Source organism: Quercus lobata, chromosome 3 (genome assembly GCF_001633185.2).
Source record: "Quercus lobata isolate SW786 chromosome 3, ValleyOak3.0 Primary Assembly, whole genome shotgun sequence".
Classification (NCBI taxonomy): Eukaryota; Viridiplantae; Streptophyta; class Magnoliopsida; order Fagales; family Fagaceae; genus Quercus; species Quercus lobata.
Genome location: NC_044906.1, coordinates 48,963,223 through 48,978,344, shown reverse-complemented (window position 1 = coordinate 48,978,344; position 15,122 = coordinate 48,963,223). Strand labels below are relative to the sequence as shown.

General features: G+C 37.5%; 2 protein-coding genes across 2 annotated transcripts; both read right to left on the bottom strand.

Moving 5' to 3' along the window:
• Positions 1 to 4,683: 4,683 nt before the first annotated feature.
• LOC115979206 (mediator-associated protein 2) lies at positions 4,684 to 7,496 on the bottom strand. Its single transcript, XM_031101187.1, has 5 exons — positions 7,338 to 7,496; positions 6,766 to 6,933; positions 6,231 to 6,309; positions 5,974 to 6,057; positions 4,684 to 5,300 (listed from the first exon to the last, which is right to left on the bottom strand). Exons 2-5 carry the CDS (start codon positions 6,913 to 6,915, stop codon positions 4,921 to 4,923), a joined length of 693 nt encoding a protein of 230 aa, XP_030957047.1. The 5' UTR covers positions 6,916 to 6,933; positions 7,338 to 7,496; the 3' UTR covers positions 4,684 to 4,920.
• A 1,539-nt stretch (positions 7,497 to 9,035) lies between these two features.
• LOC115982019 (protein NRT1/ PTR FAMILY 6.1) lies at positions 9,036 to 12,897 on the bottom strand. Its single transcript, XM_031104489.1, has 5 exons — positions 12,593 to 12,897; positions 11,784 to 12,032; positions 11,290 to 11,507; positions 10,508 to 11,088; positions 9,036 to 10,064 (listed from the first exon to the last, which is right to left on the bottom strand). Exons 2-5 carry the CDS (start codon positions 12,019 to 12,021, stop codon positions 9,203 to 9,205), a joined length of 1,899 nt encoding a protein of 632 aa, XP_030960349.1. The 5' UTR covers positions 12,022 to 12,032; positions 12,593 to 12,897; the 3' UTR covers positions 9,036 to 9,202.
• Between the last annotated feature and the right edge of the window lie 2,225 nt (positions 12,898 to 15,122).

Here is a 15,122-nt window from a genome sequence, read left to right as displayed (position 1 = left end):
TGTCCTTTTCCTCCTCAGATTCGGATTGGCTTGCAATCCGAGGTCAGTGGGAAGCGGGGGAGGAGGAGGGAGGCTAGGAGGAACTTGTACCTTGGGGACATCTCTGGAGGTTTGTCTCTTGTTCCTATTGGCCATCAGACCCTTTAAGCCGGACCTTTGCTTCAGATCCATGCCTTCTTCTTCGACATCGAGGCTGGTATCAATTCGGGCAACTATCAACCTCGGAGAATGTGCCGCGAAGAATCAGTCAAGATCAGCGTCAGAGTCCAAGAGCTCTACTGGCCTTGTCGTCACTTCACCTTCCTCGTTAAAGCAAAATTGATCAATCTCAGCTTCGAGGGATGAGTGAGTAGAATCTATCTCCTCTCTTGGAGAGGCTACCCCTTGAAGAACATGTTGGACGAGCGGCTAAACGGGTGGAAGGTCTCTCCGAGCTAAAAATCCCGACTTGGAGACATCAATTCAAGCCAATCTGGGACTTTCGATCCTTGTTGCCTAGCCTACGTCCTGGAAGATGCGAGACAGCGGCTCGTAGTCCAAAATCAAATGAGTGGCCTGCAACTGTCCATCTTCACTCACGAAAATCTCCGACCTTAGGAGGTAATTGAGAGCTTGACCATTGATCAAACTGATCTTCAGACCATTGATCAAACTGATCTTCAGAGTGATGTGATCTTTATCTGTAAAACATCCGAAAGGGAAATTGTGGTTAATCCGAGAAAAAAAATAACTAAAAGCAAGTAAAGGGAAAGCTCAGAAGACTAAGATCCCGGCCGAGGGACCTGATCCTAGAGTACCCCACCTGGTGTTCCTACCCTAACTAGGCAATGAAGACCGTCATGCCATTCCCCAGAAACGACCAGATAATCGTCCTTCAAGCCTTTGTTGGACTTAGGAAGGCAAGATATCAATCTCACCTCGTTGGACCGAGATTTGAGGTAATATCCTCCGGAAAGGGAATGGCACTCGTACAAATGAGCAACGTCGTGCCATGTGAGGCCAAGGTTCATCTGGTCGTTTAGAGCATCTACGCACCCTAAAACTCGGAACATATTGGCAGTGCACTGGTAGGGGGTCAATCTGTGGTTAAGCAAATAGTCCCTAGTTATCCTACCCATGGGAAGCGTCATTCCTCCCTCTATGAAAGCAATCATGGGAATGACGACTTGACCCATCTCTCTGTCAGTGAGTATTCGGTTTGGAGGACAATATTCTAAACCCATTCTTTGTTGGATATGGTATTTGGCCCTAAAACCCTCCATACCGGCCGATGAATCTACTAGGTGCTTGAACCTACCCATCTAAATGACTAGAAATGACGCAGAGAAAGGCTTCTAAAAAGAAAAAGGCCAAGGAAGAAGGCCGAGAAGAAAAAGAAGAATATAAAGAAATGAAAGACTTACAGGAACACGTATGCTAAATCTTTGAAACTTTTAGAAAGATTCACGAAGACTTCTTATAAGAAGTAGCTATAGAGACTCAGGAATTTAGAGTGTTTTGTGAGACGAGGCGCTGGAATTCTCTGGAGCACTTGAAGGTTTTTGAAGAAAATAGGAAAATGGTTTCCCTCAAGGCTTTATATAGAGGGAGACAGTAAGTGGGAATACTCCTGCTCAAAATTCTAGGAAAAATGTCAATCGTTGTATTAGCGCTTCACTGTTGGATGCAGGGGACATAAAGCCGCCTAAAGTAATTAATAACGCCTCATGGGCTACGAAGCGTCAGTAACAATTATGAAGCACGTAAAACCGCATTCCCACACGTGTGAATCAAAGAATTAGTGGGTCTTATCCCTTAAAAATCAAAACACCACTTTTTCTCCTCAGATAAGAGGGAAAAACCAGAATTTTGAGGGGCTATTGTAGGGGTAAGGGCCCAAGATCATATATTGGGTTTTGGGCTTTATCTGGAACATTGACAAGTCCGAGGAGGAGCAAATAATTGTTAGGGATTCCCAATTAAAATCTCATAAGTAGGGAATGAATGGAAGATGATCCGAGGAGGAATCCCTCCTCGGATACAACGAATGTAGCCCAAGTGTGTACTCTAGCAATTAGAGTGACCCTCCAAAAGGCTCCAGCGATAGGAATGTGCCTCATAAACATACGAGAAAGAAGGAAACTCAAAAATATCTAAGGAAAAGCTGCTACCACTGCATTAAATGCATTGTAGCTACTTTTCTAGCCGCATTTATGTGGAGAAGACCTTTGAACAGTGCTGCCTTGGCTACCATAACCCACAGAAAGCTAAAAGGGGTGTCTAATGGGACGAGCACTCATGTAGGGACTCAGATGATCAACAAGTGTAGAATTAAGATGACCTAAAATGAGCTATATAATGTGAGAAACCCTCCATGAGAAGGGGATCGGAAAATAGAGAGAGAAAATATTATAGTAATCTAAATCATTTTGATATCCAAGAGTGATCATTATATACAGGTCTGACCTCCTTGGACTGAAAGTCCATTGATATTAGCATCCTTTATTTGTATTTAATTGTCATGCAATTCAATACTAGCTGTTGTCCAACTCATTAGGACCTAGTTCCTTGACCCATTCTCTACAAATTTATTGTATTGGGCTCATTGGGCCAAGACTCCATATATTTTGAGCTTGGGCTGCAAATTGTGACCCTACAATGATTAAGTGTCTGTTTAATATCAACTTATAAACTCAGCTTTTAGCTTTTAGTTTTTTTAGCTTTTATATATAGTTTTTTAAAACCTCATTTTTTCTCGCATGTTCTTACTTATTCAAATTTTTTTAAGGTACAAGTATATTTTAAAAACACTTTCAGTAAAAAACTAGATAAATAGTTTCCGGGACACTGAGGGGCTATTTGGATTTTAAAAAATGCTTACTCATCACTCATCACTCAAATATCATCACTCATCACTCTATAACTCATCACTTATCACTGAAAATACCACAACTTCCTAAGGTGGCATGTTTGGCACTTGTTTCCAACTTTGATAACTCAACAAATTTTACTTTTTGTGGGACTCACGGATTGACTTAGTGCAGCTTTTACTTTTTCCTTCAACCCCTAATACCTAAACTCACCGAACCCAAATTGTTCTCATGCACCATTCATCGCCTCCCTCTTCATCCATTCACCGAACCCAGCACCCAACTGAAAAAAACCATCACCGTGCAAACCACAAAACATCAAACCAATCCACCATAGCAGATCCGACCATTCACACCACCGACACCTTCAACACCACAACAAATTACACTATAAAGCTTAGAAATAACTAAAAGAGGGAAAATAAAGAAGAGAAAAGATCGTGAGAAGTGAAGAAAGAAAGAAAGAAAGAAAGAAGAAGAAGAAAAAAAGAAGAGAACCCAAGCCCAGAAACCTAGTGAAAAGAAATGGAAAAAAAAAAAAAAATGCAACCAAAACCAGAAACCCAATGTGAAAAGGAAAAAAAAAAAAAAAAGAAAAGAAAAAAGAAAAAGAACCCAGAAACCCATGAAAAGGAATGAAAAAGAAAAAAAAAAAATGCAACCAAACCCAAAAACCCAATGTGAAAAAAAAAAAAAAAAAAAAAACCCAAGCCCAAAAACCTAGTGAAAAGGAATGGGGAAAAAAAAAATGCAACCAAACCCAAAAACCCAATGAAAAAAAAAAAAAAAGAGAAGAAGAAGAAGAAGAAGAAGAAGAGAATAGAGAAAGGTGATCGTCCTAGACCCAGCGTGAAATACAAAAAGAAGAAGAAGAAGACAATGTGTGTTGAAGAGAGCAAAAGGTTTGACTGTAGGTCCCATGTATGTATGTTTATTTACCAAAATGCCATGAAAACTCAGTTTTGATAATTTGAAAACATCTAAAATGTGTTTTCAGTTTCCACAACTCATTACTCAAAAATCAGAGAATTGAGTGATGGAAACAAAAACTGAAAACACATCTAAACAAACTACTCAGCCGTGGGACCCACTAGTTTTGAGTTATAGGTGATGGAAACAGAGTTATGGGTAATGGAAAACTACAAATCCAAACAGCCCTTGAGCTTCTCAAAATGAGTTCTAAACTGAGGAAGTACATTAATGCTAAACACAAGTGTAAGAGAGACACTGTTTCCGGGACACATAAATTCCGTCCCAGTAAAATATAAGTCCAATATCCATGGAATTGACGTATTTAAACTCCTCATGAAATGAATAATTATTTAGTAGTTTACCAAAAAAAAATTATTTAGTAACCTGGCTCCGTACAATAGCTTACTAGTTAAATTCATGATACAACCTATCAAGTATGTGAGCAACATGAGATTGAGTAAAAAGCACTGAGGAGATGGAAATAATGATGACGTATAGTATTGGAATCAGTGGGAAAACATGTTGTTAGGAGGGTATTTTCTGAACTTGGAATTAATGATGAATGGAACCTGAAATACCAAATTAAAGTCTTGATGAATGGACTTCTCCCCTGGTTCTTCCTATTAGCAGCATTTGGCATCCCATGTTGATTGCTACAAAGGGCAGATTATATGCAACCATATTCTATATATCATTGTTAGAGAAGAACTGGTTCTGATTGCATGATTAGTTTTATTCGGTTTGCAAATCATATATTTGCAGAAAATCGAGACCAGTACAAGAGAGCAAGCAATAAAGAGGTTAAGACTGGGTTTTTAAAGTACATAACATGAGCCCAAAACTTAAGGAAAAAAAGAAAAAAAGAAATAAGGAGCAGAAAATATTTAATTTCTCACATCATCTTTCAGATAAATTTTCTAGAAGATTCAAAAATCTCCAATCCGAATACAAAATGAACTAGAAAATTTGTAAATCATGATGCCAGAGCAGCATTGATGATTTAGCACCTCCACTTATCCCACAGAGAGAGGGGAGGAGAACTGGAGAACTCATTTTGCATATTGGAAGAAGATAAACTTATCATGAAGGCAGGGGCACCTTAGTCCTCCTCAGTTTTAACTCTCTTCTTTGACTTACTTTGATGAGAACGATCTGACAGCCCTGAATAGGTAAGCTCACTGTTACCTCGTCCTGAATCTTGAGTACGATGCTCCATAGACCCAGCAGATTCACGAACATGTCTTTTTTTTGGAGTCTCTGACGGCTCCCCAAGTTCAGACAAGGAACTTCTCTGATGTCGACTTGTTGATTGAGACTTTCTCAGAATAGAACTTGGGGTAGAGAATTGACGTGAAGAATTTGTCAATGAAATTCCCCTAGAATTCTGATAACTTTGTCTCAAGCTGTTGGAATTCAGATTTTGAATTTCATTAGGCTCTGGATAATGGACAAGGGAAACTAGCCGTGAAATCTTCCCAACTGCCAACACATATTATTTTATCATTGGAATGCATGAAGCTTGTAACAAGTAACAATAACAAATTTCAATATAATAATGGCAATAATAACAAAGGCAACCCATATAAAAGATTAGGTTAAATCAATATAACCGTTCTCATTTCATTATGGGTAAAGTACCAAATGAAAGACATAAAACTAGACCTTGGTGATGGAACTTCACAGGATCAAACACCAAAAACAATCTTTCAAAGTGAGAAGCATAGACAACTTGATTGTATTCATAAACAAACTTCAGATACAAAATCAGAATCTAAGTATGACTGGGCTTAGAGTTACACATGGACTAGATGAGTTCCTTGATTGGAAAAATAAAACAGGCACCTAACAAAATAGACTAGGATATCCCTCTCTGGAACTTGCTTTTCTCTTCTACGACCTATAATGCTTACATAAGCTGTCAGAAAGAAGGAAGCCAGACAAGACCAAATGGAGCCTCATAGGCAACATCATCTGAAAATTAACTTTGTATATCCAAATGAAGTGAATGAAACACTTGTATATTGGTACAAATATGATAGATATGTAAAAATTACTGATGCAACTTAATTCATATGGGTTAACTTTGAATGGATCTGAAAATATATTATAAAGATGTGGAAAAAAGAAAAGCAAGAAGCCAATACACACATACCAATTTTTGACTCTGATGCAGAGGAAAGAAAAACTGTTGCATTTGACTCTTGAGCCGCAAAGCTGACAACATCATAAGCTTTTCCTGTCAAAATGCACAAGATTGAATCAGAAAAGTGCTGACAATCATACAGTGTAAACAGTAAACATCGTTACAAATCAGGCTACATTACATGCTAGAAGAGGATTAATACAAGAAAAAACGGATGCTGAGACTAGAGTTTCTCCCTTGAACCACTGCAGAATATTAATATTTACCAGAAGAATCCTCAAAACTGCCCAACTGTCCATCGTGATGAAGTTTGAGAGACAATTCTTGGCCATCAAGTCCAGGAAGCTGCAATACCCATAGATCATTTAATAAACACAATGCCCTGGCCTCAGTGACATCAAACCATGATAGCAGTTATTCCAATGACTTATACAAAAATTTGCTGTTAAATCTTTGATGCTATTGAAGTCAAATCCAGACAACTAATTTATTTTTTGGTTGAGTTGCCTCATTCAAACCAGTTAATTTTTTAAGCTAAGATGACACAAAAATCCAGACTTCAATAAATGGTACAATTTTGAAAGCAAATTAGCAAAGCCCAGCCAACCAATTTTGGGTTTAAGTCTTATATCAAATACACATAACAACCACAACTATTTCAAGTATGGAAAAATACAAAATTAACATGGCAATTACAGTTTGTTACAAACCTTTCATCAAATTTTTTTTTTTTTTCTTCTATCCTGAAACCGGTTTGAAAGAAACAGACTGAGATGGCAGACACCAAAGAATAAAACTTACTTCTTTGTCTTTACTTTTGGGCCACTGAATGAGCCAAAGTTCTGTGTTGTCTGTTGAACTAAGATCAATTAGTGGTTCCTTGGCCTCTACCTGAAAATCTGGTCGAGGTTTGTAACCTTGTTCATTGTCGGAATCCATTACCTCAATCATCAACTAAAAAACAACCAACTGTATTTCCAAAAAAGTAGAGCAACAATTACATTTAAGGTTATGAAAAAGTAAACACATAACCAATCAACCCCAGTTCAAGAATTTCAACAAACACCTTCTTAGTAACACCCACCTTATCAATAAAAACTATTTTATATCCTTTACAGCTCCTATACTCTCTCTATATAAAATATAACTATACTCACAACTCACTGCAAAAATAATTATCAGTCTCTGAGACAGAGACTACTCACAAACACAACCACAGATTCACAGTCACAGACTCAATTCACATTCATCCTCAGCAAAAACAAACAAACACCACAATAACATATTCACACAAATTATAAACGTATAGTGCGGAGAAAGAGAATCAGAGAAAAATCATATCAGTATTAGGTTTTGTAGGAGAGAATATATACTTCTTCGGCGTCGGAGGTGGGGTGGGCAGCTGGAGGAACTACGGCGGCGAATGGCGGTGAGTCGATGGCCGGTGGTTGATCTCTCTCTCAACTCACGTCTGTATCTCTCTCTCTCTCTCTCTCTCTTTTCGGAATTAGGTTTGTTAAACGGCTGATACTTTCCTCGTTGGGCTGGGCTGATATTTTCTTGGAGGGAGAGGGGGCCCAAATATAATTTTAGTAGTAAATTTACCTTCTAATTGTTTATTTTTTTGGGGGTCAGGGGAGGCCCGGCCCCTTGCTTCTGTCATGCTCTCGTCACTTCCTCTATTAAGTCTAACAAAATGTAGTGTTAAAAGACTAATTTACCCTTTGTCATTTAAAAATTGATCTTCTAATACTAAATTCCTTTAGAGTTAACCGAAAACAAATAGTTAAGGGGTTAAGTTATTGAATTATAACTTTGGAGGGTCAATCGTACATTTCGATAATTTAAGAAATAAAATATAAAATGGAGTATAGTTTAGGATGGAAACCCCTTTCAAAAAATCGTCATAAAAACAACAAAATTCACTATAAAACAATAAATCAATCTTTATGGATAATAGTTGTTGCCTAACCTTAGGACAACATGATGGTACTCGCTTTTGTGAAAAATCGCAACCCCAAGTAGACTCATTCTTTTGGTTCAAGTCAAGACCCATGTGAATGGATGAGGTTGTGTTAAGTGCCTCTTAAAATGTGTGGCTCGACTTGAGTCATTTGTCCCCCTAAATTGAGGGTTTACATGAAGTCACCATTTATTTTATTAAATGTGCGTTTGGATACCACTTATTTTGCTGAAAACTGAAAACAAACAAAAAAAATTTCCGATTACTGTTCGTTAATGAAATCACTATGCATTTGCCTTGATGCACTATTCATGGGACATGAACAGTGCACCAGGCGCTGGAATTATTAAAAAAAAAAAAAAAAAAGGAAAAGAAAAGAAAGCCATAATGATAAATTCTATTTCATTGATTGAATTGAAAGTTTACATTTGATAGAAAGAAAGTAACTTTACAAAGCCTTGATCCTAAATACAATCTAAGAAATACATGGCTTTGGTTCTAGTTACATTTAAAAAAAAAAATGAGCACACACCCTTTTCGGCGAATCGACCTTCTGGAATATGGTGGTCATATACTTATGTCATGCAATTAAAGCATCCAATATCTTTGAACGGTGAAATAGTGGATGTTCCCGAAACATAGGAACTTCAAATGATGCATGATTGCTTAGATGGAAAAAATTAAATAAATAAGGGTACGTTTGGTACACTGAATGAGGATTACGACAGGAATTGTAATCTTTATTACTAGTAATAAAGTGTGTTGTAATGTAATAACTAAACTTATTCATTAGTTTGATTGTGATTTATAACATTAGAATGAAACTTAACATTTATTTTAGGAAATATCTTACTCATACAATTATATCTCCTTAAAAATTGTCGTTTTTAAATTTAAGAGAAATATGAGTTATTTTTTATGATTTTTTATTTTTATAATTGTTAGATGTATATGGAAAGTTTGCTTATTTGAAAATATATTAAGTTTTGAAATTATTGTACTTACTAAGGAATAGCTAATACAACATTTTAAAGAAGAATGATTATTCCTCATTTTGAAAAATAGCTATTTATTAGGAATGACTACTCCTTGTAATAAAAACATAACCAAACTAAAGAATAACTATTACATTACAGATCTTATTACAGTCTACCAAACATACCCTAACACTTTTTCAAGTACAAAATCTAGAAAGAGGAAAATTGTGCAAGGGAAATTGGCCCTTGTCCAACTAATGTGCCCAATTCCTATTTAACTAACCATGGAGAGGGAATTCTATTTGTTGTTTACATCTTGCTTCCCCGTCTCAAAATTATGTCTTGCTCTGTACTTGTACCGATGTGCTGAATACAGAAAAGCTAAGAAATTTATTAGACTCAAAACAGTAAGGAGCCAATACAAATAATCAAATCTACCAGTATTTATATTTTGGGACAACCATGATGGCTGTCCTTTGCCTGGGTTCCCTGTGACGGATTTGATAATGCTGTTCAATATAGAGGCTACAAAGCAACCTAAACCACCAGCTATAGCAGCATAAGCAGATCCTATACTTTTCATGGCATCTGGGGCTTCCTCATAGAGAAATTCTAGTAATCCCACCACGCAAAATACTTCAGCTAAGCCAATCAGGCAATATTGAATCAACAACCAGTACGCACTTAGGTTGGGCATCGGAATTAAGAAATTAGCATCGTACTCGTGTTTTATTGCATAGTTTCTTCGGTACCTTTCAAAAGTCCCAGCCCATGCCACAGAAAGGATAGAAACTAATAGACCAATGCCTATTCTTTGAAGTTGTGAAGCTCCATGGGGATGACCAGTTATGCGTCGGGATATTGGGACAAATGTGGAGTAATAGAGAGATAGTATAAGAAATATGCTGAGGCCAGGAAATACAGGCATGCATGTTACTGGGAGTTTTAGATGACCCATGTGGGTGTTTAGAGTATAGGCTTGCTGTACTGAGAGAGTCAAAAACTCTGTTAAGATTACATTGAGCATTATTGTGCAAGCTGGTATGGGGATAAGTTTCAAAAGGATCTTGACTTCCTCTACTTGAGTCACAGTGCAAAGCCTCCAAGGACTTGGATTGGGACCATCTTCTTTCAGCTGCAGTGCTGCCTTGTCCAAACATCTGTAGGGCCAAAAAGTCTCAGATATCATATATTGAAATAAATTAGCAGTTTAGTAACAACTTATTATTTATGTGGACCAGAAAACAGTTAATGTGGAGAGACATCCTTCAGAATCACTGGAAATAGGAATTCTTAAGGTGCTTTGTTACTCCGTTGTTCCATTTGATGCCTTAGCTGCTGCTTAGGCCAGTAGAAAAAATCATAATGATCTAGCATTTTATGTGCCTAATAACTGATAAATTCTTGGTTGTCCTAAAAGCTTAAGCTATTAAGAAATGGTGATTTAATCATTATTCTAAAACTGTCTCATGTGTGAGCCCAGACTCCTCTTGCTAGGTGGGGATTGTCCCAAAAGTTTAAGATGTTAGGAAATAATGAATTAATCATTATTATAGCAATCACTAATCAGGGAAAAGTAATGTAAAAGAAGGATCAGTCCTACCTGAAATCATCAGTATGAGCTATCTTTCCACTACCCCTAATTGCAGATTGTTTTCCAGGAACCTCATACAAGCCTATTAACTCACTGCTAGAGAATGAGTTATTTCTCTTCTGAAATGCAGCTACCAGGACTTGGGCAACCCGTGTTAGAGGGCTGCCTCCTGGCAACCTATGCCTATACAAAGGAGTTCCAAGAAAGAATACCATGTTTGATATGCCCATAGCTACAGCCAGTGAACCAAAAGCAGCTCCCCATCCATGTTTGATTTGAATGTATACTACCGCAGTGAAGGCCAGAATTGCTCCAATAGTAACAGAAAGATAGAAGAAGTTGAAAAACCTATCCAAGAGAGATTTGTAGTCTTGTCTGCTTTCATCAAATTGATCAGCTCCAAAAGACGAAACACATGGCCTTATACCAGCAGCTCCAAATGCTGTCACATAAAGTACGGCATACAGGTATACCATCTGCCATTGTTTTGCAGGCTCACAATTGCCTAACAGGAGTGAAAACTGATCACAGTTATCTTGGTTTGGCACGAAGATGCTCATTGTTGCGCATAAGGTTATTCCTGTCAAACCCTCCAGGAAAGAAAATTCAAAAAGAATGTGATAATCATAATCAGTATACTACCAATTTTAGAATAAACTAGTAAAACAAGGAACTGTAGTAGAGGAAAATGTAAGAACTAATAATGTATACTGAAATGACCTGAAAAAAAGGATAAACTAATAATGTATCTAAAAACATTTCATATACAGGGGTTCATATATAGATCCTACCGCCAGATAAATTGTTGTGAAGATTGCAATTGTCCAATATCGACCAAGATATGCATCAGCTAGAAAACCACCAAGGACAGAGGATGCTTGTGATATCCCTAGGAAATTGTTTACCGCATTTGATGAACTGGAGAAGGGTCTATGCATAACATAGAACATAAAGGCCACCATATTAACTGAAAGCCCAAAATAAGCCATTCTCTCTGCCATTTCATTCCCTGGACAAATAAAGACTCCAGTTCACTACAATTCAATCATATCCCATAATTATTTGGCCAATGTTTGCATACACACACACACACACACAAACACCTCAAGTGTGCTTTAGACATCTATTCCAACCAAATCAGAATGGATTCATTTGTTAACAACGACATCAACAACAACAAACATAGGAACAGTCACTTCAGTTCTTCACAGTTTTACCAGCAACCAAACAATAGAAATATAAAGACACAGAAATTTGAAAAATCAAACTGAAAGATATCATCTACCAAATATAAAGAAGGCAGCAATCCAGCCACCCGTCTTTGAAAGATCTGGAATAGGTTTTCCATGAATATTAACTGGTGTGGTACCACCGGTATAACCACGCCCAAACGCTGTCCGCCTATCATCAGATTCAATGAAGTACATTCCTAGCTTCTTTCCATGAATGGAGTCAGAATTTCCATCCAAAACAGTTGGTGTCTCAACCCCATCCTCAGGTGACTGAATTTCTCTGGTATCCATTCCTCAACTCCCTGAAAAAATCCAACTCCTATTACAGTTTTGAGAAATGATATAAATGATCATAAGAAATATATACATAACAACAACAACAACCAAGCCTTAGTCACAAATTTTTTTGAGAGTATGCTTAACAAATTAGTCATTCTATTTTATCGGAATTCAAAAGAAAGGGGTGCAACATAAAGACTTTTCAGGAGTTCACTCATCCTGGTACTACTCTTGGCTTAACAACCAAACAAAGATAAAGGTCTAATAAAAGTACTATAAAACCCAGAAGATCCTGCTCCCGCAATTTGAAATGGATTTAAAAATATATAATAAGGACCAAAACAATAGCTCGAGCTTGCGTATAAATTATTTTGTTTAAAATTTCTGAAACTTTCCTAACAACATAGAAACTTAATGAACAATCATCACGTTTCCAAGTCTTACCATGCCAAGCTTTACCTTTCTTGAAACTTGAAAGAACAAAAGTGCACAACGTTGTTCATGTTGTTGGTAAAGTATAAAATTGAAATTTAAAAGCAAAATACGGAATACCAATCATTCATGAGAGCAAGAAAATACATACCCTTATTACAGTGCTACTTAGTACTATGTTCTAGTATGTGTGTTCACTGGTCAACCACTATGCATAAGAGGAAGAGCAGCATGTCTATATCTAGCTATTAAAGCATAGAAGTGAATGAATTCAATCTTTTGGGACAGTTAGCAAGTTACAAAAAACGACAATCCAAAAATAATAAGCCACTTGAAAGTTGAAACGTTGAAAGAGATCCAACCGACACGTGAAGACACTCATAGGCATAGATACAAGAAGACCCAAATGCAATAAATGGGTTATAAGGAAAAAAAAATGTATCAGAAAGTGAGAGTGGCAGAAGCAAACACTTAATGGCCCATCTGAAAGAGAGGTTATCCGTATGTGATTGTTGAAAGCCACACTCTTTCTCCAAACAAGTCCAGCTGCTGACGCCACAACAAACCCTTCAACAGTAAACCTCTCTCGCTATAAGCTGGCGAAAATGGGTAAATACCCATTAAAAACAAACTATTTAGTTAATAGGGTCTGTTTACAAACTATTTATAATTTTAGCAACTCGAGTCTCAGAGACTCGATTTTGGGCCCTTAAATCGACTCTTAAAGGCTCGATTTTTCATGGGTTGTTCCTGTCTGATGTGGCAGTTTATCCAGGTGGCGTCTACATGGAAATCGAGTCTCTAAGACTCGATTTCCAACCCAAAAATAAAATATTAATGACCACAACCCAAAATGCAGAACCAGCGGAAAAAAAAGCAGAAAGAAAGAAAAAAAAAAAAAAAAGAGAAGAAGAAGAAGGAATGGCGACACAGACAGATCCAGGTCGCACCGCGACCCAGGTCGCCGCGCGACCCAGGTCGCCGCGCGACCCAGGTCGCCGCGCGACCCAGGTCGCCGCGCGAGACCCAGGTCGCTGCGCGACCCAGGTCGCGCCGCGAGACCCAGGTCGCGCCGCGAGACCCAGGTCGCGCCGCGAGACCCAGGTCGCCGCGCGACCCAGGTCGCGCCGCGAGACCCAGGTCGCCGCGCGACCCAGGTCGCGCCGCGAGACCCAGGTCGCCGCGCGACCCAGGTCGCGCCGCGAGACCCAGGTCGCGCCGCGAGACCCAGGTCGCGCCGCGAGACCCAGGTCGCGCCGCGAGACCCAGGTCGCCGCGCGACCCAGGTCGCACCGCGATCTGGGTTTTTTTTTTTTTTTTTTTCTTCTCTTCGCGGTGCGATCTGGTTTTTTCTTCTCTGATGAACATTCTTCTCTGGTTTTTTTTTTTTTTTCTTTCTTCTCTGATGAACGCGTTGCTGTGGATTTCCCGCTGCCCTTGTGGTTTTTTTTTTGTTTTCATTTTAAATGTAAATCGAGTCTCTAAGACTCGATTTTCATGTAGGCGCCACGTGGAAAAAGTGCCACATCAGACAGGAACAACCCATGAAAATCGAGCCTTTAAGAGTCGATTTAGGGGCCCAAAATCGAGTTTCTGAGGCTCGAGTTGCTAAAATTATAAATAGTTTGTAAACGGATCCTATTAACTAAATAGTTTGTTTTTAACGGGTATTTACCCATTTTCGCCCTATAAGCTGCATGATATAAACAAACATTAATGCTGATTAATTTGGGTGAAATATAGTTAGACATCCATATCTTTCTGAGGTCCCGATATAAATGTCTCGCATCCTTGATCCTTGCATACATGCTCTTCGATTCGATGTTTTTCTTTTTCTCTTTCCCTCCCCTTTCTTTTTTATGTGGACCAACCATTAAGAATGGTGGTAGTTAGTGTAGTACTATTTAATTATGTCCAGTTCATCTCATTAAACGGGTCCCATTTGGCAATTTATTACTGTACTTTGTTTTGACTTTTGGGGATCGGCCTTTGTGACAAATCACAAAAGCTTATTTATTTATTTATTTATTAAAATTTATAGAAAAATATCAATTTTATTAGAAAATGTTTACAAACAAAGAGCAAAATCGTCTAAATCATCTAGGACAACTTTTTAAAATTATATCAATATAAAATAATATAAATTGATGTGATAATGAATGTAATTTTTGTATATAAACACCCCATTTTTTTCCTTAAAAAAAAATCATTTTGTAACTTTTCTTTAACCTCATGTCCTTAATAAGAAAAAAACCGTCTTTTTATGACTTGAGGGAAAATTTGTAATTTTGGTCCTTGGATCTCCAAAGTCTTCATATAAAACACATCTAAAAGTTTTAAACTTAAAAAAAAAAAAAACGTGGGATAGAAAGCGGAATTTTTTTTTTTTTTTTTTTAAATAGTACATGGATAGAACATGGGATTTTTTTTAAAAGTGTAGTTTTTCTTTTTTTGATAAACTTTTAAATAAGGATAGGGTCACATCAATTCCCTACCTTAATCTTTTAAATTTCCCTAAAATTTAGCCTTTTATTTTCTTTCAAAATCAGATATGTTAGTGCCTAAATATAAGGATATGGATGGAGAAGTTATAGTAGTGGTTTTATAGTAGGACTCCTTTTTTTTTCCAAAATATGGAAGAGATTTAAAAGGAAAAAAAAAAGAAAAAAGAAAAAAGAACA

Excerpts from the sequence above, each read along its gene's own strand:
- LOC115979206 (XM_031101187.1), bottom strand. The coding sequence starts at position 6,915 with ATGATTGAGGTAATGGATTCCGACAATGAACAAGGTTACAAACCTCGA. Across the intron at positions 6,058-6,230 it reads CAGTTTTGAGGATTCTTCTG|GAAAAGCTTATGATGTTGTC; the intron begins GTAAATATTAAT and ends GCATTTTGACAG. Across the intron at positions 5,301-5,973 it reads TGCATCAGAGTCAAAAATTG|TTGGGAAGATTTCACGGCTA; the intron begins GTATGTGTGTAT and ends ATGTGTTGGCAG.
- LOC115982019 (XM_031104489.1), bottom strand. The coding sequence starts at position 12,021 with ATGGATACCAGAGAAATTCAGTCACCTGAGGATGGGGTTGAGACACCA. Across the intron at positions 11,508-11,783 it reads TGCTGCCTTCTTTATATTTG|GGAATGAAATGGCAGAGAGA; the intron begins GTAGATGATATC and ends TTATTTGTCCAG. Across the intron at positions 10,065-10,507 it reads GCTCATACTGATGATTTCAG|ATGTTTGGACAAGGCAGCAC; the intron begins GTAGGACTGATC and ends TTGGCCCTACAG.